General features: G+C 44.7%; 3 protein-coding genes and 1 pseudogene across 4 annotated transcripts in view; all 4 read right to left on the reverse strand.

Annotated features, from left to right (window-relative positions):
* LOC308284040 (histone H1-like) overlaps positions 1–25953 on the reverse strand; it is a gene marked incomplete at both ends in the record, with an annotated part of 409737 nt that overhangs the window by 63632 nt on the left and 320152 nt on the right. The window lies entirely within an intron of this gene.
* LOC308284121 (histone H3.2) lies at positions 2929–4992 on the reverse strand (the record flags this gene model as incomplete). Its single annotated transcript, XM_080724659.1, has 2 exons — positions 2929–3267; positions 4921–4992. The coding sequence occupies 2 exons, from the start codon at positions 4990–4992 to the stop codon at positions 2929–2931; spliced, it is 411 nt and encodes a 136-aa protein (XP_080580785.1).
* Positions 5725–6652, reverse strand: LOC308284122 (histone H2A-like; annotated as a pseudogene). The gene is made up of 2 exons: positions 6555–6652; positions 5725–6100 (listed from the first exon to the last, which is right to left on the reverse strand). The product of its transcript is annotated as a histone H2A-like (transcript).
* On the reverse strand, positions 9460–9837 carry LOC308284058 (histone H2B 1/2-like; the record flags this gene model as incomplete). The annotated part of the gene is made up of 1 exon (XM_080724596.1): positions 9460–9837. One exon carries the CDS (start codon positions 9835–9837, stop codon positions 9460–9462), a length of 378 nt encoding a protein of 125 aa, XP_080580722.1.

A 25953-nucleotide genomic window follows, 5' to 3' on the forward strand; every position in this document is an offset into this window, starting at 1 on the left:
TTTTGATTTTTATCTGATTTTATACTTTTTGCTCTATAGCGGATGGATTATGGTAATATTTGTCGAATTTATTATAAATTATTGGCACAGTAAAACAGGTCAGGAATATTTTTAGAGGTACTTAGGTACATCATGAACAAGGTGACATAGTTGTTTTATGGTAACAAATCTTCTTAATTTTTATCAGATTTTATACTTTTTGCAGTATAGCGAATGGATTATGGTAATATTTGTAGAATTTATTATAAATTATTGGCACAGTAAAACAGGTCAGGAACATTTTTAGAGGTACTTAGGTACATCATGAATAAGGTGACATAGTTGTTTTATGGTAACAAATCTTCTTAATTTTTATCAGATTTTATACTTTTTGCAGTATAGCGAATGGATTATGGTAATATTTGTAGAATTTATTATAAATTATTGGCACAGTAAAAAAGTTTGGGAATATTTTTTAGAGGTACTTAGGAACATCATCATATTCATTCAGTATATGAGCTACAGACATCAGTACTCTATACATTATTTTCATTCAGTATATGAGCTACAGACATCACTATACATCATATTCATTCAGTATATGAGCTACAGACATCACTACTCTATACATCATATTCATTCAGTATTTGAGCTACAGACATCACTACTCTATACATCATATTCATTCAGTATATGAGCTACAGACATCACTATACATCATATTCATTCAGTATATGAGCTACAGACATCACTACATCATATTCATTCAGTATATGAGCTACAGACATCACTACTCTATACATCATATTCATTCAGTATATGAGCTACAGACATCACTACTATATACATCATATTCATTCAGTATATGAGCTACAGACATCAATACTCTAAGCATCATATTCATTCAGTATATGATCTACAGACATCACTACTCTATGCATCATATTCATTCAGTATATGAGCTACATACATCACTATACATCATATTCATTCAGTATATGAGCTACAGACATCACTACTCTATACATCATATTCATTCAGTGTATGAGCTACAGACATCACTACTCTATACATCATATTCATTCAGTATATGAGCTACAGAAATCACTACTATATACATCATATTCATTCAGTATATGAGCTCAGTATATGAGCTACAGACATCACTACTCTATGCCATCATATCCATTCAGTATATGAGCTACAGACATCACTACTCTATGCATCATATTCATTCAGTATATGAGCTACAAACATCACTACTCTATGCATCATATTCATTCAGTATATGAGCTACAGACATCACTACTCTATGCATCATATTCATTCAGTATATGAGCTACAGACATCACTACTCTATGCATCATATTCATTCAGTATATGAGCTACATACATCACGACATCATATTCATTCAGTATATGAGCTACAGACATCACTACTCTATGCATCATATTCATTCAGTATATGAGCTACAGACATCACTACTCTATGCATCATATTCATTCAGTATATGAGCTACAGACATCACTACTCTATGCATCATATTCATTCAGTATATGAGCTACAGACATCACTACATCATATTCATTCAGTATATGAGCTACAGACATCACTACTCTATACATCATATTCATTCAGTGTATGAGCTACAGACGTCACATCACTATTCTATACATCATATTCATTCAGTATGAGCTACAGACATCACTACTATGCATCGTATTCATTCAGTATATGAGCTACTGACATCACTACGTGGGGGGGGGGTCTAATTTAAAGCATCTGTTGATTGAATAGTATGTAGTTCCATATTTTATACACCCTTGGTCTCGAAAGTCTAGAAATTCTAATGTACCAGCTCGCCTTGAACGCACCATCCCCTTGTCAAACCGTAAACAGCCGTGTAGAAGCGCACCATATTTTGAAGTGAGGATAGCGCGACCAGCTTTTCCTGAAGTGTAGATAGCGTGACCGCAGTGAAATTGGGAGACAGTGGTGCTGGGACACTTGTGTTTTCTCCACAACTAAAGTCAAATACAATACAAATGCAAATCTAGATTAAAGTCAAATAACAAATGTAGCAGATAGCTTACAAGTTTCACTTCATAATCAAATCATGTGGAGCACTCAGAAGTCTTGCGTTTTGTTTTGAGACGTTTAAAACCTCAGCTATACATGTATTACTCATAATACATTACATTAACACAAACTATAATTACTTATACGGTAAAGTATTATATTGGGTCTTGTATGCCAGCCTGCAGGTATCTGTTCTATGCAGTGGCATCCAGAGAAAAGACCCTTTGCGTGGATTGATAAGCCTGCATGGTTCACTCTGCTTATAACAATAATTATACAGTGTTATAAGCATATTATAATGTATTAGGCTATAATATGTTTATGTTTATAATGCACTAGACAGAGAGCGGATTGAAGTGTATTAAAGTCAAACATTATTGTGTGTCTCAGTACAATGCCTAGAGACAGCTATTGCATGCATTTGATTTTAACAATAGCTGTCCAATAACTATCCGTCTTTAAATGTGGATATGATACAAGGATGATCACCAAAGGTTTCATACAGCAGATAGAAACGCCCTAAAAAGGACACAGTTCGCTTGCCTTCTGCATCAATTAAATTATAACGGTTCCAATTGGGTAAGAAATACTGGGTTTTGATTAGTTATTTATACTATATTGATAACTGGCACACAGATGGCATGTTGTTTATGAACAATACCCACCTTAAAGTGATCACTCAAAAACTGCGTGGATATATTAAGTGTTAGCAATGACCAAGTTCATGCCTGAAATGTGCTCAAATGACTCTTGCGTAGGTGTAAATAGACTGCGTCTACCCTATAAACAGCAGGAAAATTTCCCTTCAAATAATACATTTGGTGGCTCTTAAAAGAGCCGTTTTGGGATTGTGACAGTGACAGAAGCGTTTAAGCACGTTCTCCACGGATACGACGGGCCAGCTGGATGTCTTTTGGCATGATGGTCACCCTCTTGGCGTGGATGGCGCACAGGTTGGTGTCTTCGAACAGACCGACCAGATAGGCCTCGGCCGACTCCTGCAGAGCCATGACGGCGGAGCTCTGGAAACGCAGGTCGGTTTTGAAGTCCTGGGCGATCTCCCTCACCAGGCGCTGGAAGGGCAGCTTGCGGATCAGCAGCTCGGTGGATTTCTGGTAACGACGAATCTCCCTGAGAGCCACTGTACCAGGGCGGTAACGGTGAGGTTTCTTCACTCCACCGGTTGCCGGCGCGCTCTTTCGGGCGGCCTTAGTGTAGGGTGACCAGACGTCCCGTTTTACCCGGGACAGTCCCGTTTTCAAGCTACGTGTCCCGGTGTCCCGACAAATATCTCTAAAACACTAATATGTCCCGGTTTTCAACATTCACTACAAAATTGTCCCGGTTTTCGCCAGAATTAAAATAATAGTAGCTGTTTTCAGGTTCAGGTTCAGGTTCAGGTTCGGTTTATTAGTCAAATGCGTATCCATACAAGTACAGACAAACAATGAAATGCTTGTGCCAAGAGCACTCTCAGCCTTATTGCACACAAAACAATACGACAACAACAGGTCACCCAGGACAACCCAAAAAACAACAAAACAACCATACAGTGTGACAGTGTACAGTTTAAAAACTGCGTATATTGTACACGACTACCTACGTCTCGCTTCCATCTCTTCGTTAAGCAGCCTGATTGCTTGAGCATAAAAACTATTACTGAAACGGGTGGTGTGAGATTTGATGCTCTGGTAACGTTTTTTTGAAGGGAGGAGATAGAACAGGGAATGGGCGGGATGACAGCTGTCCTTTAAGATGTTCTCTGTCTTTTTCTTACAGCGTGTGTTATAGATTGTGTGTAGCTGTGGTAATTCTGTGCCAATGATTTTGGCAGCTCTCTTCACAATTCTCTGTAACTGTTTACTGTCTTGAGCAGTCACGTTACCAAACCACACTGTTATGCATCCTGTCAATACACTTTCTATGGTACAGCGATAGAAATTAACAAGAGCCTTGGTGCTTAGGCCAAATCTCCTGAGGCGCCGCAGAAAGTACAATCGCTGCTGCGCTTTCTTAAGGATACCTTCGCTGTTTTGAGACCATGTGAGTGAGTTTGTTATGTGAACACCCAGGAATTTGAAACTGTCCACTATGTCTACAGGTGAACCATTTATGGTTACGGGACTGTGATTGACTTCAGATTTCCTAAAGTCAACGATGATCTCTTTTGTTTTACTAACATTTAGAGAGAGATTGTTATTCTGGCACCATAGGGTTAGCTCTTCAATTTCCCTCCTATAGGCCCTCTCATCATCGTTGGATATTAGTCCTATAACCGTGGTGTCATCTGCAAATTTGAGAATAGAATTATTTCCACACCTGGCAACACAGTCATAGGTGAACAGACTATACAACAAGGGACTGAGGCAACAGCCCTGGGGCGCTCCAGTCCTGGTCAATATCTTAGATGAATGCTTGTTCCCTATTCGTACAGATTGTGGCCTGCCTGTCAAAAAGTCAAACAGCCAGTTGCAGATACTACTGCCCAGACCAAGACCCCTGAGTTTCAACACAAGCTTAGATGGTACAATCGTGTTAAAGGCAGAGCTATAATCTATGAAGAGTAGTCTGACATTTCAGTGGTTGCATAGACATTTATCATGTTCTTTTCATGAAAACATGCTCACCTAACCAATCAGAAAAAAGGAACAAATTCATTGCGTGTCTGAATTCAACACTGAGCCTGTTTGTCAATCACGCACTGCCTGTTTGCAACCCTGCGGTGCGTGTGTGCACGTGCACGAACGTTAGAGAATGGGCACGCGCGTGCGCGGTAACGTGCGCATTGCTTTTAGGGTCCCAGTTTTAGGCAACAGTGTTTTGCGTCCCGGTTTGAGTGGCTGAAAATATGGTCACCCTACCTTAGTGGCGAGCTGCTTCCTGGGCGCCTTGCCACCGGTGGATTTACGGGCAGTCTGCTTGGTTCTTGCCATGGCTCTTTCAATCAAAGTTGAAGACGGAATAGCTGACACAGAGCAAACAGCGGCCTTTTATTTGCGTCTCTGAGACGCCGTCTTTCTCTGATTGGTCAGTGGTCAGGAACCTCCTTCTTTGGGGATGTACCATACATCAATGCTACCGATTGGAGGGGAACACTGGAGCTGCTGTAATAACTATGGAATAGCATACTAGTTTCCAGCGAAATGTATTGCTTTATGACTATGGAGGCAATAGATAAACAAAATATAAACATTTATACTTGAGTGACAAATTAACATGACACAATGTATGTTCTGGTGTATAAGAACATTAACTCTTGTCATAAATAACACCAATTAATATATTATTCATATAACAATGTGACATTAAACTGTGAAATCGTGTGGACGAGAACTAAAATCTTCCTTTCACTTGAATGTAGGCGTATTAATGCAACACTAAGAAACTGCTATGTGTCTACAAATCATTAATGCCTAATAGCCCTATTCTGAAAATGCAGTGCTGTGGCTGACATCAAAATAAAAAAAAAGTGTAGGTGTAATTATATAGGCACAGAGTGGTAGTCATTACATTATGTGCAGGCGGCAAATTATTTCATGTGCTTATCAAGCAGTCAGTTTATATGAGGGGAACAAATACATTCTACAGGATTCAATCTTTGTATTGATATAGTGGGTGGCTCTTAAAAGAGCCTTTGTGGGGTTTGTCAAATGGGTAAAGCAGATTTATTTCTTGGCGGCTTTCTCGGTCTTCTTGGGCAGCAGAACAGCCTGGATGTTGGGCAGAACACCGCCCTGAGCGATGGTCACTCCACCCAGCAGCTTGTTGAGCTCCTCGTCGTTGCGGACGGCCAGCTGGAGGTGACGGGGGATGATACGCGTCTTCTTGTTGTCCCTGGCAGCGTTTCCAGCCAACTCCAGGATCTCAGCGGTCAGGTAGGCCTACTCGAGCACAGCCGCCAGATAGACGGGAGCGCCGGCACCAACACGCTGAGCATAGTTGCCTTTACGCAGCAGCCTGTGGACACGACCCACGGGGAACTGGAGCCCGGCACGGGATGAGCGGGTCTTTGCCTTCGCCCTGGCCTTTCCGCCGGTCTTCCTTTTTTTTTTTTTTTTTTTTAAATAAACTTTATTGAAATTTGGCAGTTTACAATCATTTCAGCACTTTCAAAATACATACAATTCAAAAGCAACACTTTCAAAATTCAAATGCATTTAAATACAAAATAATAGACGCATATAGAATATATTTGTAAGGTCATTACTTTCCGTTTTAACCCCTCCCCTTATTCAATATCAGGTCTGAGTCTTTAGCAACAAAAAAATATAATAGAAAAATAGAAATATAATAAATATAAGAGCAAAATAGTACATATTACAAAGTCAAAAGGTGCCACGGCTTCATTATAGCTTGTTTAGAGTCCAAAGTTCTTTGCCTCTTCAACTCAGTAATTATCTGTTTAAAGACCACCTCTCCAGAGATGGCCTCCTGCTTAATAGTCATTGCACAGCGAGTGTTCCATAGCTTATTAACTGTTGTGCATACAACAGACCAATAAAAGTCCTGGTCCATGGGTGAAAGCTTCTCGTCAAATACCCCATACATTACTGCGTTGTACGTCAGATTGACAGTGAAACCAATGCGGGCCATTCTCCCCCACACATACTGAGATCTGGAACACTCAACCAGCAGGTGCTCTATGGTTTCATCTTCGTCACAATTAACAAAAGGGCATTTGACTGTTCTTACAAAACAGCTCCATTTGACAACTGCCCTAACGGCTAGACGTCTTACAGACACCAGCCACATGACGTCTCTCTTTTTTTCAGACAAGTTTTTACTCCAAATATGTTTTAGACACACCTGCTTCTGGTTGTCGTCCAGATCTCTGTAAGGGAAAACGCCACCGTACATGTCATCACATATAACACTATATATTTTTTTGCTCGACATTTCAGTCCAATCAATATTCAGATGTACAGAATTACACATTAAATCCCCATACATGATTTTAAAATAAGGGAAAGAGCTCCTTGCTCGGCCCTTCTTTTTGGTCCAGCTTAAAGCCTCGTCAATCCGGCGGTCTTCCCTCGTCCTGACATCGTGTAGTTGGTTAATTTCTGGAGTAGTAGCTCGAAGAAATGTGCTGGTTGAGAGGCGCGCGAGACCTTATATATCTTCGGCTAAAGAAAGAGAAGCAGAGTCTGTGTGCGCCCCACCAATCACAAAAACGTATGAAAGCGCGGATTGAGTGTGTTTGAGCTCCCCACCAATCAGAACTAGTTGCGTGATCGGTATGGTTCCTCCCTGTCGGCTGTCGCTGCCCGCCTCAAAACTTTGGGCTCCTCCTCCCCAATAAACGACGGCGCCAAGCTCTTAATCAAAATAAAATGTGTGATACATTTTTTGACAAAGTACAACACGGTCAGTGACGACATATTAGGTAAATGGTCGTGTAAATAAAGCACACAGGCTGCAAACTAACTGGGCTAGTAGACTAGAAGGCAAACATTAAATCTGCCATCTGTATAATAGTGCTACTAAAATAATAGTATCATTTGATGAATAAAAAGTACAACTAATCAAAATCTACAGGCTGCTGTGAATAGGGTCCATTGTGTTATTGATTTTAAAACATTATTGGGACAATAGATAGAACAATGTAGATTCATATAATAAGAGTGTTAAAATATGTTAAGTTGTAATATAATAATACAAAAATACGACTGTAATTTTACAGAACTAAAATAATGTAGCAGCACTACTCGTTGCAGATAGTCTAGAGATTAATCTAGAGTTGAATGCACTGCCACTCTTGTCACCTGTTTCCTTTTTAAATTACTTTGAGATTTGCAGGGTTTACAATCATTGAGCATGTACATTAAAGTGACAATAGTCATACAAATACAACAAACATATTACAGCAAGTACGAGGAATACATGTATGTAAGGGCTTTTTTTTTTTCTCCTTTTTTCTTTTTTTTTTTTTTCTCTTCACAGTGTCAACAGGTGCCATGGCTTTAGTCTCTTTTGTCGGGAGTCAAGTGTTCTTTGCCTTTTAAGTTCAGTTTTGATTTGCTTGAGAACCACCTCTCCTGAGATGATCTCCTGATTAATAACCATGACACTTCTTGTGTTCCAGATTTTGTTCACAACTGTGCACACAATGGACCACATGAACTCCTGGTCCATGGCAGACAGCTCTTCTTCAAAAACTCCATACATAGCAGCATTATAAGTAACCTTCACATTAAAACCAATCCGTGACATTTCTTTCCAAATATAGGCCTACTGTGACCTGTGACAGTCCACAAGCAGGTGTTCTATCGTTTCATCTTCATCACAGTTTTCAACTGGACATTTAACAGTTGTTACGTAGCAGCTCCATTTAACCACTGCTCTGACAGCCAGCCTTCTTACTGACACCAGCCACATAACGTCCCTCTTTTTTTCAGACAGGTTTTTATTCCAAATGTTTTTAATACACACCTGCTTTTGTCTGTCATCCAGGTTTTTATAGGGGAAAGTGCCACCATACAAATCATCGCATAAAATGCCATATATTTTCTTACTAGACATTTCAGTCCAATTGATATTCAAATGTGCAGACTTAAATAAAAGATCTCCATACATAATTTTAAAATAAGGAAATGAGTTTCTTGCTCGACCCTTTTTTTTTGTCCAGCTCAGTGCCTCTCCTATCCATAAGGACCTTCTATTAAGGCCTGACGCTATATTTTTACAGAAAGAGATCCTTAATTTTAGACCCAGGTCCACAGCCCCAAGCCCTCCAAAAAACGTATTTTTATATAAAATACTTCTTTTCGCAACCTCTCTTGTAGTTCCCCAAATAAAGTTTACCAAAGTTTTATTTATCTTTGTAAGTGTCTGATCCTTAGGAGGAAAAATGTTCGCCAAGAATAAAAGTTTTGCCACTATAAATGTTTTTATAATTATGATCTTTGTTTTAAAGCAACATGATTTATTTGTCACCTGTTTCAGCATGCACTTACTGGTAGCTTGTACTAAAACATGTTTAGTGGATCAACCCTTTCTTGAAAACATGGGTGGTTCACCTTGTGAAAATGACTGATGTGATTGTCACAAGGGTCTGCTATTAGTTCTAATTGTTTTTGAATGAAAAATGTATGGATCTTTCATCGATATTGTTTTGGCCTGTATGCCTATTCCTTAGATTGCAGGGTTGACACACAGCCAGCATGTTAATCTAGGGGTGAGACAGATAAATCCAAGAGGTTTGAAAACAAAAGGCCTGTATAAACTATCCATTTATAATTCTGTTATTCTGTCATATCCACTACACTAACCCACTCAGTTGTAGTTTAATCAAATAGAATGTAATAGATTGCAATCATACTAAAATGGTGGATCAACTCTTATTTGAAAATATGGGTGGTCCTTAAAAGGACCGTTGGGTTTAGAGCAGAATAGACGGTTTACTTGGAGCTGGTGTACTTGGTGACAGCCTTGGTACCCTCAGACACGGCGTGCTTGGCCAGCTCACCGGGGAGCAGCAGGCGGACGGCGGTCTGAATCTCCCTGGATGAGATGGTGGAGCGCTTGTTGTAGTGAGCCAGACGAGAGGCTTCACCGGCGATGCGCTCAAAGATATCATTGACGAAGGAGTTCATGATGCCCATGGCTTTGGAAGAGATACCGGTGTCAGGGTGGACCTGCTTCAGGACCTTGTACACGTAGATGGCATAGCTCTCCTTCCTGGACTTTCTGCGCTTCTTGCCGCCCTTTGCGGCGGTCTTAGAGACGGCTTTCTTGGAGCCCTTCTTGGGCGCTGGCTTTGCTGCTGGTTCAGGCATTTTGCTCGTTCTCAAGTCGATAATGAAGAAGTAATGAGTAATGACACTAGAACGTCTTTGCGCCCTTATTTATACGAACCCCATGTAAATGAGGGGTTCAAATCCCTGCACAGGATTGGACGATTCAACCACAAGGAGGGAGGTGTCAGTTTCTGCACAATGTTTTACCGCCTACAACATGCTCATGCTCTATTGTCCCTCTAAAATGAGCGGGACTAACTTTCCCTCCTATGTGGACTGGAAAGTCTGGTGACGCGAGGTTAGGACAAAGTATATTATATACATTTAGGGTTATACTATATTTATTATTTAATGGAATAATGATAAGTAACGCGCCCATCAACAATTTCAGTTGTAACACAGTCAACACAGACAATTAATGCCACTATAACGGCAAAGCGGAATACCCCTTTCCCACTTCTTTTAAAACACATACTTTTTGTGTATATTATAGCTGCGGTCTCTTAACTTCAAACAAACACCGGCTGGATGTGTGTAATCTTTTGAGATGAAATTAAGTGACTCTCATTCTACAGCCCTATAGCCGTTAAGAATCATGGTTTTCTGTCATTTACTCGAAATGCACTCCTCTTGGGTTATCGCGCCTCCTAGCGTGCGATACAGAGCTACACATATGCTCCCGAATGACACAGTCGGAGGGTATGCCAGTCAAACGCCCCGCCCCACCCGTGGGCATAAGGCGCGAGACTGGCATGTGTACTTCCTCTTCCGTTCCTCTGCACGCATGAGATACGGACGTCTACACATGTTACTCTACGACAATTAATTAATTCTTCAAGTTACTCAGTATAAGACCAGTTCGAATTCAACTTTAGCCTTAGCGGTGAGTAGGACCATCACCCACGGGTTTCGTTCAACTTGGTCTGTTCTTCTCTGTTTTGTTCTTCGCTGTTTGCTGCTAACGATAACAAGCGGCTAGCCTAGGTTAGCTTAGCTTACCTTCGTCATGTCTAGCGAGGGTCTGTTTTCACCACCCCTCCCTCGACGCTGCGGGGATCCGGAGTGCAGCCGCTTTATCGCCGCTGAGGACCCGCATTCCATCTGCCTGGGCTGTCTGGAGCTACAACACGCTTGGCAAGGTTTCTACTTCCCAAACAGCTGCGTGTTCTGCGCGACGATGGACGCGGCCGTTCTTCACCAGCGTCTGCTGGTGGTCATGAACATGGACGCTGCAAGGCCCAAACAAAGCCACGTCGCTCGGGGAGCTCAGATGGAACACGGCGCTCAGATCCCCGCCACGCCAGGACAAAGAAGCGGGCCTGTTTCCAGCACCGCAGCAAGGTTTGTCCAGGCGGCTCCTAGTGTTTGCGAACCTATCCGCAGTAGCTTCTCTCCGATGTACACTATTTCTACCACAGCGCACAGTGGTGGAACCGGCATGTTCGGCTCTACCCCGCGCTTCTCCTTCACGCCCGGTCCTGGTTTGACCAGCACCGGGCCTCTCCAGGCCTCCGCCGCCCTGCAGGCTAGCCTCCAGGGACCACTCCAGGCGGGGCCATTGTCTCCGGTCGCCGCCGAGGCGGCCACCAGTGGGACTCCTCACCCCACCAACCCGTTCCTGATGACTCCAGCGGTCACCGCCCCCCCCTCTTTCCCCCCTCTCTTAACGTCCCAACAGAACGTGCCACATAAAGTGCCTCGTGGCTCGGACGAGTTTGGCACCTCCGAGGAGGAGGAAGATGCCATGGAAGGAGAAGAGGAGGAAGATGAAGAGGAGGAGGAGGAGGACGGTTTGGTTCAAGAGGAGACAAGTGAGGACATTGTGATGCTAAGCCCCCGTCATGGCGGCACCCCTCGCACCTCACCCCAAGCCCCCCCCATCGCCCCTGCCAAGAAGGCAGCGGTGGATAAGGAGAAGGTGGGCGCCACAGCAGAATCCACCCCACAAGAACTGGACCTGCTGGCAGTGGTTGAGCTGGCGGTGGCCAAGATGGGCCTCACTATGCCAGTGGAGCCTCGCCCTGCGAGCTCAACGGAGATCAAGTTTGCGGGCAAGAGAGAGGTACAGACACCAGTCCCTCGCTCTCAGAAGCTACCCGCTACCCCGGGGCTCAAAGAAGCTCTCCATTCCACATGGAAAGAACACAGAGAGCCCGGGAAGATGGCTCTGTCAACCTCACTGGCGGATGAGGACAAGTTTGGCGTGGGCGGCCTTCCCCCTGTGGATGTCGCCACTAATCAGTTCTTCTGTGCCCAGTTTAAACCCACGGAATGCCCCTTCACTCAGGAGCCTGTGCCCAAGTTCAAGAACAAGGACGAGAACAAGGTCTCCAACATGGTAAAAAATGTTTATAAAGCTGCAGGGCTCTCTGTGAAAAGTTTAAACGTGGTGGGGCTGATGAATGGAGCCATGGCAGAGATGCTGCTCCAAAACAAGGACCGCCTCCCTCCTGAAGCCTATGCTGAATGGGATGCCATGCTACAGCTGGCAATAGTGAGCAACGTCCATGCCATCCAATGGGCTGGCAGAGGGATGGACGTCGCTGTCAGCATGGAGAGGTTCAGGTGGCTGCAGAAAGTCCCCTTCCAAGGCGACGAACCAAAGGCCAGCGAGAGGCGAGAGGAGCTGAGGGGCCTGGACACAGCCCCCAACAGTCTCTTCGAGGGAGCGTTACCCTTCCTCCGTGTCATCACCGACACCAATAAAGCCCAAAAAGAAGTGGTGGATGCTGTTTTGGGTAAACCTGATAAAGGGAAAGAACAGTCAGGTTACTCAGGACGCTCTTCCCGTAATAGGGAGAGATATCAGGGACCCCCCCGACAGGGCGGGAAACCCCATCGTTCTCCTAGAGCTCCGTCTTCCTCCTCGGGCACGAGCAGAAACAGAAGTCAGAGCAACCAGGGCTCCCAGCACCAGGAGATGCGCCCACCAGCTCGCCCTTCATACAGTGCAGCAGTGAGGGGGCGTGGGAGAGGGTCGAGAAAATGACACTTTGAGAAAGAGGGCCTTCTCACCCTCGGCGCACGGAGACAGGGTCATGGACGGCTCTCCAGCGCGCAAGCACAGTGCACTTTTGATCCTGCCACCCAGGGTGGAGGAATCCAATGTAAATGTGAATTTTGTTACTGTGCCAAATGTTTTCTCCCCAGTAAAGAATGTGTCTGCGAAACAAGGTCTCTTCTTTCACAATGCACACACAATGGAGAATCCCCAGTGGGGACATCCATATATAAAATATGCATGCCCAGTACCACAATCACAAACACAAACAGCCTTCAAGGAAACCCCCTTAAGGGGCATTTCCAATATAAAAGGTTTAATTGTTCCACAGCCTCAATCCTCCCTTCCGACACGAGAGGGCGCCAAAGCGCCAGTCAAGGTAAGAAGGTGGCAGAGAGGTCTTTCTTGTTTAGCTGTCCCAGCCAGAGCTGCGACAGCAGTATTAAACAGGGTTTTAGACAGGACGTGTTTACAAGAATGCGTTCCTTTTTACACTCCTCCTCTGCCTCCTGTCCCACCGTGCAACAAAGTGTTGTCGCCGGTGATAAAGGCATTAAACGTAAGGCCCTCGCGTCACAGCAAGACGGTGTCACGCTCAGTAGTAAGTCACGTGACTCAGTCTCGAGTCCCTTTGACTTCCGCGTTACCGGTGACGTCAGAGTCGTGTCCGGGGATGCACATACCGTGCATTCCTATCAATCACATTCCGTTAGGTCTGACGTCAGCTCCCATTCAGAATCCTTTGTCAAGGCATTTAACTCAATGGAAAGCATGCAAGCCGTGTCCCTGGGTGCTTCGCACCGTGAGGCAGGGATACAGGCTACAATTCTCAACCCAGCCTCCCTTGTCAGACAGAGTGATATTCACGCATGCAAAGGGGCAGGCCGCTTTGATTCTGAGGGAGGAGATTCACTCTTTATTGGGGAAAGGAGCGATCAGGGAAATTTCCACAGATCAGCTCGGTCTGGGGTTTTATTCTCATTATTTCGTTGTGCCAAAGAAAGGGGGGGGGCTGAGGCCCATTCTGGACCTAAAAGCCCTCAACAATTTTCTGGTAAAGTACAGTTTCAAAATGTTGACGAACGTAGCGCTATTGCGCTCGATCAGAATCAACGATTATTGGACGTCCCTCGATTTGAAGGACGCGTACCAGCATGTGGGAATTTACCCCCCACACAGAAAATTCCTGAGGTTCGGTTTCGAGGGGAAAGTGTACGAATACACTGTTCTCCCGTTCGGCCTCTCTCTGTCTCCCCGCGTGTTTGTCAAAGTGACACAAGCGGCTATAGCTCCCCTGCGGCAGCAGGGAATCCGACTTGCGACGTACCTGGACGATTGGTTAATAAGCGCAAGTTCAAGAGAGGAGGTGACACGTCTCACCAATGTGGTGATGTCGCAGTTAACCTCTCTGGGGTTCAACATAAACTTCAAAAAGAGTATGTTAACACCAGCTCAGCAGACCACCTTTTTGGGGATCTCGCTGGACTCAATAAATATGACGGCTCGACTCTCACAGGAGCGATTAGTCAAGATCGTGGCCTGCGCGAAATCTTTTCGCGTGGGCAGAGTGGTCACGTACAAGCGCTGCATGATTATGTCAGGGCTGATGGCCTCAACTATCCATCTACTCAGGCTGGGCAGGCTGTATATGAGGCCTTTTCAAAAGTGGATGTTGGCACTCAAAATCCACTCGACACAAGGTCGCCGCAAGGTCAAGGTGTCCCCAGGGTGTGTGTACACACTGAGACCGTGGGTGGACGTGACTCTTCTGTCCCAGGGGGTCAGTATGGGCGTGGTGGTGTCACGGAAAGTGATCACAACGGACGCCAGCCTCAGTGGTTGGGGCGCAACGCACGAGGGCCGTTCGGTGAGGGGAGTTTGGGACTCCGCTCTACAGAAGCGGCACATCAATTTCCTGGAATTAAAGGCAGTGTTTCTGGCGTTGAAACATTTTTTGCCTTTTGTGGAAGGGTGTCACGTGTTGATCAGGACGGACAACACGACGACCATGTGCTATATCAACAAGCAGGGGGGCCTCTCCTCCCCGGCTCTCAATCAGCTGGCGCGGGATCTGACGCTGTGGTGGGAACCACGTTTGGCGTCGATCAAGGCGTCGCACATTCCGGGGCTTCTGAACAGCGGAGCAGATCTGCTGTCCAGGGGGGAGCCCCTTTATGCAAATTGGTCCCTCCACCCGGGAGTGGTGAGACAGATTTGGAGCAGGTTCGGTCAGCCTCAAGTCGACTTGTTCGCGTCAGCAGAGAACGCGAAGTGTACACTTTTCTTCTCTGCGACGGGGCCAGCCCCACTGGGGCTGGATGCTCTGGCTCACGACTGGCCGAGGGAACTGCTGTACGCGTTTCCTCCGTTGGAACTGATCCCCCAGACTTTGGAGAGGGTCAGGCGGTTCGGCCTCAAACTATTGTTGGTGGCTCCGGGGTGGGGCGTGTGGAGGTCGGAGATATCTCCCCTCCTTTACGGCAACCCGTGGCCTCTGCCGCCAATCAGAGATCTGCTACGGCAGGCAGGGCAGGAGATCTTCCATCCCGACCCGGCGAAGCTAGACCTTCAGGTTTGGCCCGTGAAGGGGAGTCTTTGAGCGCTTTGGGTCTGACACCAGGGGCGGTTCAGACTATTCAAAGTGCTAGGGCTTCGTCCACGCGGTCGGCTTATGATAAGAGGTGGAGGATCTTTGAAGACTGGTGTGCGGAGCGTACGTCACCGGTGGTGGCGTTTGAGGCTCCGGTCCAGCTTGTTGTGAATTTCCTTCAGGAAAAGTTAGAAAGTGGTCTTGCCTTTTCTACCATTAAAGGTTACTTGGCGGCGCTGTCAGCGTGCCATGTGGGCTTTGAGGGTAAGACGGTGGGTAGGCACCGTCTGGTGGCTCGGTTTTTAGCGGGTGTGCACCAGCTTAAACCGGTTACTAGGTCCCTTTTCCCATCGTGGGATTTGGGTGTGGTGTTGGACGGGCTGTGCCGTCCACCGTTTGAGCCTCTGGAGGCGGCGAGCTTAAAGCTTTTGAGTTTTAAGACTAGTCTTTTGTTGGCTTTGTCTACAGCCAAAAGAGTCAGTGATCTACATGCGTTATCGGTGGACCCGGTGTGCATGAGATTCTGTGAGGATGGCAAGAAGGTTCTGCTAAAACCCCATTTGGCGTTTGTCCCAAAGAACCGTGTGATTATACATGAGCCAACCGAGTTGGTGGCTTTTCATCCTCCTCCGTTTTCTTCGGAGGAGGATAGGCGTCTACATTGTCTTTGTCCGGTAAGATCCTTGAGGATTTACTGTGAGAAGACGAGGGCTATTAGAGCGTCAAACCAACTGTTTGTCACTTTTAAAAGTGGTCCTAGACGGAAAGCGGTGGCTAAAGCTTCACTTTCAAGGTGGATTGTGCAGGCCATAAAGATGGCCTACACTTGTGCTAAAGTCCCGGTTCCTGAGGGCCTAAGGGCTCATGACACTAGGGGAATGTCGACCTCCTGGGCTCTAGCCAGGGGTGTCTCGATCCAAGAGATCTGTTCGGCGGCTAACTGGTCGACTCCGTCGACTTTTGTGGTTTTTTACCATTTGGACGTGGCTCCATCTTCATTGGCGCATTCGGTCCTGGGTGTTGCCGCCTCCTCTAGTTAAAGACTTTTTCCCCCTTTTTTATAGCTGAGACCAAGTCCCTTTGCTCTCGGTAAAAGGGGGAGACCCTGTTTCCTTATAAAACGGCTGCTAGTGGGCCTATTAGTGAATAGGCGGGCTCCAGCCTGTCAGGGTTTTATGAGGCGGACCTGGTCGGCCTATTAGTTCATGAGGCGGATTTCGGTCTGTCAGGGTCTTTCTACTTTCTTCCGCTCTCGAGTCCGGTGGGCTCGGGGCTCCGTGGGGGAGGGGCCACGCCGGGGGTGTGGTCTCCTGTCAGGCGGAGCGGGCGGATTTTGAGGGTGTGCGCTTCCGGGGGTTTATGTGACCCAAGAGGAGTGCATTTCGAGTAAATGACAGAAAACGAAAGGTTTCGTACGAAACCATGGTTTTCTTAGTTTAGGAGAAATGCACTCCTCAAACGCCCCTTCGCGCGCATGTTGCGTGCAGAGGAACGGTGTTGTTAAGAGGAAGTACACATGCCAGTCTCGCGCCTTATGCCCACGGGTGGGGCGGGGCGTTTGACTGGCATACCCTCCGACTGTGTCATTCGGGAGCATATGTGTAGCTCTGTATCGCACGCTAGGAGGCGCGATAACCCAAGAGGAGTGCATTTCTCCTAAACTAAGAAAACCATGGTTTCGTACGAAACCTTTCGTTTTCACCCAGGCGGCTCAGTAAGTGAACAGTTTATGTATTTCATTTAGGCTATAAGTGTGTGTGAGTCAGTGAGTGTGAGTGCTGGCAAAAGCGGGCGTGAATTTAGTCTACTACATTAAGTCAGATTCAGTAGGCCTACAATGGATTCGTGGTTTCAAAGCGTAGTAGCATGGTTAAAATGCCATGTTAGTTTAATTTGTCAAAAGAATCCTGTTGCAATAGGTGATTATGCATGAGTGCACATTATTAACTCGTAGCCTATCTTGCTGATTGAAAATCGTCACTGAGCAGCTGTAATACAATGATGATCGCACATCATCGCAGTTACTGCACTCTTTGAAGGGCAGACTGGGCAGTAATCAGTCAGTATACAGTAGCTTAATTCGGCTTTATGTCCACCTCATCGATATAGAATCAACTCTTTGGAGAACGTGTGGGCGGCTCTTAAAAGAGCCTTTGGGTTGTTGTTTGGTAGATAAAGTCAGCATCATTAACCTCCGAAACCGTACAGAGTGCGTCCCTGCCTCTTCAGAGCATAGACAACATCCATGGCGGTAACGGTCTTTCTTTTGGCGTGCTCGGTGTAGGTGACAGCATCACGGATCACGTTCTCCAGGAATACCTTGAGGACACCGCGAGTCTCCTCGTAGATCAGACCGGAGATACGCTTCACACCGCCACGGCGAGCCAGACGGCGGATAGCGGGCTTAGTGATGCCCTGGATGTTATCACGAAGAACCTTGCGATGACGCTTGGCGCCTCCTTTTCCTAGTCCTTTTCCTCCCTTACTTTTTTTTTTTTTTTAAATAAACTTTATTGAAATTTGGCAGTTTACAATCATTTCAGCACTTTCAAAATACATACAATTCAAAAGCAACACTTTCAAAATTCAAATGCATTTAAATACAAAATAATAGACGCATATAGAATATATTTGTAAGGTCATTACTTTCCGTTTTAACCCCTCCCCTTATTCAATATCAGGTCCGAGTCTTTAGCAACAAAAAACATAATAGAAAAATAGAAATATAATAAATATAAGAGCAAAGTAGTACATATTACAAAGTCAAAAGGTGCCACGGCTTCATTATAGCTTGTTTAGAGTCCAAAGTTCTTTGTCTCTTCAACTCAGTAATTATCTGTTTAAAGACCACCTCTCCAGAGATGGCCTCCTGCTTAATAGTCATTGCACAACGTGTATTCCACAGTTTATTCACTGTGGTACATACAACAGACCAATAAAAGTCCTGGTCCATGGGTGAAAGCTTCTCGTCAAAAACACCATAGGCCTACATTACCGCGTTATAACTCAGTTTTACAGTGAAACCAATGCGGGCCATTTTCCCCCACACATACTGCGATCTGGAACAATCAACCAGCAGGTGCTCTATAGTTTCATCTTCGTCACAATTAACAAAAGGGCATTTGTTAATTGTGTCCCTTTCCTCCCTTACCACGCCCACTCATTTTTCAGCTTCAGTTCAGTTGCAGATTCAGAAGTGAATGATTCTCCTGCTCAAAGCCATGCCTTTTTATCTGTGTTCTGAGGACGTAAGGGAGGACAGGCAGCCTGCTCAACACTGGGCGTGGCCAAAAAAAGATGCAGCCCCGACCCCGCCCCTTCTTGATTCGGTTACAAATCCCAGCACAGGATTGGGTGATTCTGCCACAAGGAGGGAGGTGTCTTAGTTTCTGCTAATGTTTTACCACCTACAACATGCTCTATTGTCCCTCTAAAATGAGCGGGACAAAGTTCCCCTCCTATGTGGAAAGTCTGGTGACGCGAGGTTAGGACAAAGTATATCATGTGTTATTTAATGGAAAATAATAAGTAACGCGCCCATCGCCAATTTCAGTTGTCAACAGTCAAGCCCCGACCCGCCCCTTCTTGATTTGGCTGGGCCCTAGCCTAGCCCAGCCTTTTTTTGAGCGGTGGTCACAACGCTCCTATACGTGGCCGTGTGTGTGGGTCTGTCTGTCTGTCTGTCTGTCTGTCTCCGTGTCTGTATGTAGCCTACAGTACCTTTTGTGACCACACATGTTAAGGGAGGGGCGCTGTTGTTCAGGCCAGGCCCACACACACACACACACACACACACACACACACACACACACACGGTGGATGCTGGATGGATGGATTATTGATGGATGGATGGATTATTGATGGATGGATGACGCAGCCTCCACGACCACTGCTCAGTTCACACGGGTGTGATTTTTTTTTTTTTTTAACTTTTGTTACTTAATTTACAATTTAGGCATTCATTAATCCAGAGCAATGTACATACCTTTGGTGGCTTTGAAGGGCAGCATCAGTGTTTTGTATTCTGTGTGGGCAGCAACCAGAGTGCTATTGAACTATTCCCACTTTTCAAGTATGTAGAATATGTGTATTTTTTAGAATACCATATTATAATTGTAAGCCAGGAATAAGGGCAAATATATCTCCACTATGCGGTAAACATAACAAATATATTTATTATATTTTATTTTTAAGTGAGGGGACACAGGGTAGACCTCGTTAAAATGTGGATAAAACAGGCTATATAATATCTGCCCTCCCAGTGAGCAATCCCTTTTATGCCCATATATGGAGATTTCTGATGTCATCAATCCCAGGCCCTAACTGGCCCAAGAGCCTGCTTTACTCTGATTTACACCCTACCTTCCCCCTACACGTTAATATATATCCATATGTCAATATGTGTATATGGATATATATTAATAAAGGATAAAATAAATAAAATGTCCATATTCAGTATGGGCATTCCCAGATGATGCCCCTTGTGCTTATAGCCTATATGGAGATCCCCAGGCATCAAACCCAGGCCCTATGCCCATATATGGAGTTCCCTGTCGCAATGTCATCAATATTAACCCTTAAGTTCTGTTCAGATTCACTTCACCTTTGTTGTTGTATTTGGTTTAAAAAAACAACACTAATATAAATTTTAACTTAACAACTCATCATCATACATTGACTTTGTCTCAATTCCAAACAATTCATATGATATACAGTATATGGTAAATGTTTGCATTTATGCTTTGCTATATCACATTAAACACTGAAAGAGCTAGGCGTTTTAACTGGTTGCTGAAATGCATGTAAAATAAGAGCTGAACACACATGTGAACATGGGAACATACATTAATGTCACATGAATGTGCACTTGTACATATACACTAGGAAGCACATGCTTCCAGGGGCGGTAACATAGGGTACGCCTGGGAGCTCAAGCGTACAGCTATGAGACCTAGAGTTCTCAAATTCAGCCCGAGCCCGACCCGACCCGACCCGACATTATCGGGCCGAGCCGGGCCCAAAAATTATAATAATTAGTCGGGCCGGGCCGGGCCCCGGGCTCCGTCACTCAAGCAACAGAGAACAGGCGCATATCGCTGTCTGACTGTCTTCAGCGCAGCACTGCAGCCTGGCTAAGTTCCTAACCAATGGACCAAGGATAATACGTGACGCATACGGAAGTATAGTCTATCAGTCTCATAGAGCAGTCTGGTTGTTGTGATGACGTCACAATCGAAACCTTTGGATATACGGAAATTCACAGCACAGCAGCGAGTCACCGTTAGCTCTGTGTTGAGCGGCTACGATGAAAGTTTCGAGCAGAGCTGCATGTTAAATTAAAAGGCAGCAGACAATTTCACAAGTTTGTAATAAGTATAAATCCAAGAAAACTAGTTTAAAAGCGGAACCAACCTGGATATTATTGACAAGGACTTAAGAGGATTGTATTACAACAACATCAACATGATCAACCTAAAATCACCATACGTTGACATCCTCTTACCTTATAGAGACGATCATCTCCTCTGGTAAGATATTAATAATTCCATTATGCTTTCTGGTTAATCAAGTGTCCTTTGCTGCTGCTGTGTGCATTTATATTAAAGGGTTTACAGCCGCAGCGCGCCGCTTGTTGCCTGAGTTGTGTATGTTTAAGCATGGTGGTTAGGTGGTGTCGACCGTGTCGCGCACTAAACAACAGATCTGCAAGCCCAGAATGCAAGCTAGATGAACACGATTTGGGTTTATAGATCTGTCGAGCCAGCTGCCTGTGTTTGATGCGTGACCGTTGAAAGGACGAAACATAAATCACGCAGGCAGCGACGGCAGGGGGAGAGAGGATGAGAGCTGTATGATTGAGATTGACTGTTGACAACAACAGGGATTTAACGTTAGCACATTTTGTGCAGAACCTTGCATGTTTCATGAACAATTTAACATGTGAAGTTGCCATTTCGCCAACTATTATATGTGCATTCTCTCTCACTATTGTAATTTGAGACACTGGTGCTGCCAGCTGCCTACTGGCGAGTGGCGACGTTTCTTTTTTTCTTTCTCTCTCTCTCGGGCTTTCGGGTTTTCGGGCCGAAAATGATGATAATTGTTAGGGTCGGGCCGGGCTTCGGGCCGGCCCACTCGGGCCCAGTTAGGGCCGGGCCTTAATTTTCAGGCCCGTTGAGAACTCTAATGAGACCCCATTGATTTCTCGCCGAAAATTCCTAGCATAGGCACTGGAGCCGGGTCTGTTTGGACCGGACTGCCACCCCACTTTTCAGGCTATCGACCTATTTCTTCTGTCTTTTGGTCCGTTTTTCCCCCCCAAACGGCGCTACGGTCCCAATGTCCCATTGTCTTGCTAAATCGCTGCTGGAGCTTGTTGCGACCCCCAGTCACTCATGCTAATTGCTTCCAATACACAAGTCTGTCTGCTATTACATGTTCAACCGGTTCTGATGGGCCAGGCTGCAGTGGTGTAAAGTAACAAATTACATTATAGGCTACTCACTCAAGTAGCCTACTGTAGGCCAAGTACAATTTTGAGGCTTTCTCAGAGGCAAGTATTGTAGGCTACTTTTACTCCACTACAAATATTTGAAAACAGCCAAGTTACTTTGCAGATTTCGATTATTATAAAGGCATACATTAACCAGTTCAGTCTATATATTTAGGCCATTAGAAATGAAAATACAAGATCACAATGCGACGCTTAGATATAATTTGTGAGCTTATAGATCTGCTAAAATATTTGTATCTATGGTAGGCTACATATTTGTGAAAACCTGTGAAATGGGACATTCTGCAAATGACTACGTTTTATTTATACAGTACATTTTGATACCAAAACGTCATTATGCAAGTACATTTTGGACATGGGACTTCTAACAGAGTATTTCTACTTTTAGTTACTTAAGTAAAACATGTGAGTAGGCCTACTTTTCTTTTTTCTTCACTGACGGCCGGGCTGCTAATCGAGCGTCGGCTCGCTCACTCTCTCTCTCACTCACTGTAGTCAGTGCGATGCAAAGCAGTTCATTTCTAACTTTCACTATACAGTAGCTTGAATTTCCCTTCCTTTATTCACATTTAAACTTAATTTATTTTCTCGAAAATACATTGAGCGTAGCAGAGCCCTAGCTCATTCATAATGCCGAGATTACAGAAGGCATAGGCCTACAACATTGTAGGGCATAATAATTAATATTGAAATAAGAGCAGGATAAAACGAGTTATGTATTGTGACAAAGTTGAATTAAATTCTTTATCCAGAGCTACTTATACAATTGGGGGGGGGGGGGGGGGGGGGGGGGGCATAAAGGGGCGGGGTCAAAACGAGCACCCAGCTCAATATTGAAACTTCATCGCCCCTGCATGCTTCACAAACACGGCACATATGAGCTTCTTGCACCTCCTGCAAGCAGTCTGTCTTCCTGTCTGCTGTTGTAGGACACACTGAACAGTGCTTTCTCTTGTCAGATGCTTCAACAAGTTCACTGTTTATTTTACCATTTCTATCATTTGGATTGTTTGGAATTGCAACTGTATGATGATGATTTGTTAAATTAAAATTTATATTAGTATTGTTTTTTTTGTTTTTTTGTTTTTTTAAACCAAACATCCCCCGGGTCAAAATGACCCGCAAAAACAGCATTAGAGGGTCAAAATAAATGAGGGGGGTGTAGCATGACATAAAAATATACTTTTTACATTAATCACAGAAGAATCTTTAATAGTAAGGGGAACATAAGAACATCTGCAAAGTAAATCGTTACCAAGAAATTTCTTCACCAATGTGTTTCTAAAGGTGTGTAATAATGAATCCATTGCAAGCATTTGTTTTGCACGAAAAACATTCCATGTGCTACAAATGGCCCCCACAAATTTGAAAAGTGACGATTCATCACTAAACCATCGTTCTGTGGGTCCGATTTTAGCCCAAGGAATGTTTTTCTTGCAAAACAAATGCTTGCAATGGATTCAGCATCATGAAAAAACCCTAGTTTGACCCCTCACAGAGGGACAGCGAATGCATTTTCCGGCAGCGGCACGTACCAAGTCCGGCGACGCCGCGGCAGGTGCCGCTGCCGGGAAGTGTATTCGCTCCTTCTACCCTCACATGCTACTTAAAGCAGATTTTTTTTTCTTGTATAGTAAATTAATGGGACACAAACACAAATCAGTTTTTTATGAGGTTTCCCCCAGAAGTTGAATTTCAACCTTTTAGTACATATTATTACACACCTTTAAAAACGCATTGGTGAAGACATTTCTATTACTAGTAAATATTAAGCCCATATCTAACAGGACTTCATATGAGAATGCCCATAGGGCATCGCAGTTTAAGCCCTGATTAAATTTAATTTCATCCATAGACATTTGATAAGCCTCGATCGGACAAAGCCACCCTGGCTTGTGAGGAATCATGACAATAAACACTATTTTTTGCATGCCACGATTAATTAGAAAGCTGAATATATATATGTGTGTGTGTGTGTGTGTGTGTGTGTGTGTGTGTGTGTGTGTGTGTGTGTGTGTGTGTGTGTGTGTGTTCTTTTTTCTTAAACTGCAATGCCCTATATGAAGGAAGACAGCCCATATCTGTGTGGCTGGTTCAGAGACTTCAGACAGGGATCTCCATGTATGGGCATAAAAGGGATTGTATGTATGATGTCAGATGTGATAGACGTCATAGGATTTTCACATAACAAATAACTGAGTAAGCATGTTTGGGGTCTCACAGCATATCTCCATTTACAGTACATGGATCTTCATATGGGTAACTGGTCCGATATATATCACTGGCCAGACGGCCAAGACATGGTGCATGACACATCGCTTGTCGCCCTGAGGCGTCTTACTAGTTATCACAAAGTGTGACAGTGTGTATCCAGCCAAAACAACAGTCCAGCTACCAACAAACGCTCTTAATCCAGAGTAGCATAAGGTAATGCATAGACATATTTTTGGAGTAGTAATTCGCCATTTGATCGATCGGTGCTCCAGTTCACACAAGAAAATACTTTCCTGAAGAAACCATGTGGGTTCAAGTAGCACACCAAGTAGAGTATGATGATGATGATGATGTATAGACCCACAGGGGGCATCATTGGACAACATTATTTTCCAATCACAAAAGGTACATACTACATACAGATAGGACATACAGAAAGTCACATGTTGGAGCAGCGGCTAGCACCGCTCAAAAATGAGTGAAACTGAATTCAATGTTGTTTTTGTTCTAGGTTTTACACTCAATGGTTCAAGCTATGGGTAAGCCTCAAGCCATGGGTCAGCCTCACTTACAATGGGCAAGTTGGTGCTGCACACTGCGAATGCATGGCTGGACTGAGAGAGTCTTGCTCACCTGTTGCTGCGTTCATGGCCAACGTTGCATATTTGGTGATATAAAAAGCAACGACAGGTGTCTGTGTGGTTTTTGGTACTTCTTATCTTCATAGCTGCATTGCATTGCCACGACAACTGAATTATGACAAAACCTGGTAATATTTGTTGTTTCTCTCTCTCTCACTCCATCAGGACATGCACTGACAGTCTACCTACTTGACGGCTCCCAGCAATGCAGAATTGGAACTCCCTATGTACAAAATCAACTACACATCTGCTGCAAAGACGAAGAAGGACCTTGACAAGTGCATCAGTGGAGAGAACGTTACAACGCACTTGCCGAGGTCGTCGACGCCAGGATGTGTCAGAAGTACCCATGGAAGAGCTCTACAAAGAGTTTTGTGTCTGGATGAAGTCCTATTGGGTGGTAGGGGCGATTAGTTTACCACAAAGTGCGTCTTCCTGTGATTTCACTGCACGGGCACAAATCTTGCCTAACCCACAGGCAAGAGTAAAACGGGCACAAGAAAACAAGAACACTACCAAGACAACAAAACAGGCAAGACAGAGCCAACCTGATGAGAACACAACAGAACTGTGGTGCACATGCAGACAGCCAGAAGAGGGTGACATGGTGGCTTGTGGAGACACTAAATGTAGCATTGAATGGTTCCACATCAAATGCGTGGGTCTTGCCGTGTTGCCAAAAAGAAAGGAGCCATTGTGGTGTGACACAACATAGACATGTAGATGTGTTACAATTATTACATTTCCACATGCTAGACTTGTAGTGTTACATATGTGTACAAAGTGTAAAATTGTAAAAGAAATAGGCTGCAACTGGATTCTATTGTTTTGTACACACACACACACACACACACACACACACACACACACACACACACACACACACACACACACACACACACACACACGCACACACACACACACACACACACACACACACACACACACACACACACACACAATGTCCACCACAAGCCAGCATGGCGATGATCGATCCCTGTTGTAGGCCAATGGCAAGTGGACCTCCCAGGAAGATGTGTTTGTGGTTGATTCATCTTAGTTGATTATTCAGTAATGCTTTAGCTTTCTGTCAAACAACATTATGAAAGAGCTGTCTGTAGAGTTGATTCCTCATACACCAATGGTTCTCAAACAGGTGTCCCATGTTCATGACAGGACCCCCACCTTTTGGTTT

The sequence above is a fragment of the Nannobrachium achirus genome (assembly GCF_963921795.1).
Source record: "Nannobrachium achirus genome assembly, chromosome: 4".
NCBI classification, from domain to species: Eukaryota; Metazoa; Chordata; class Actinopteri; order Myctophiformes; family Myctophidae; genus Nannobrachium; species Nannobrachium achirus.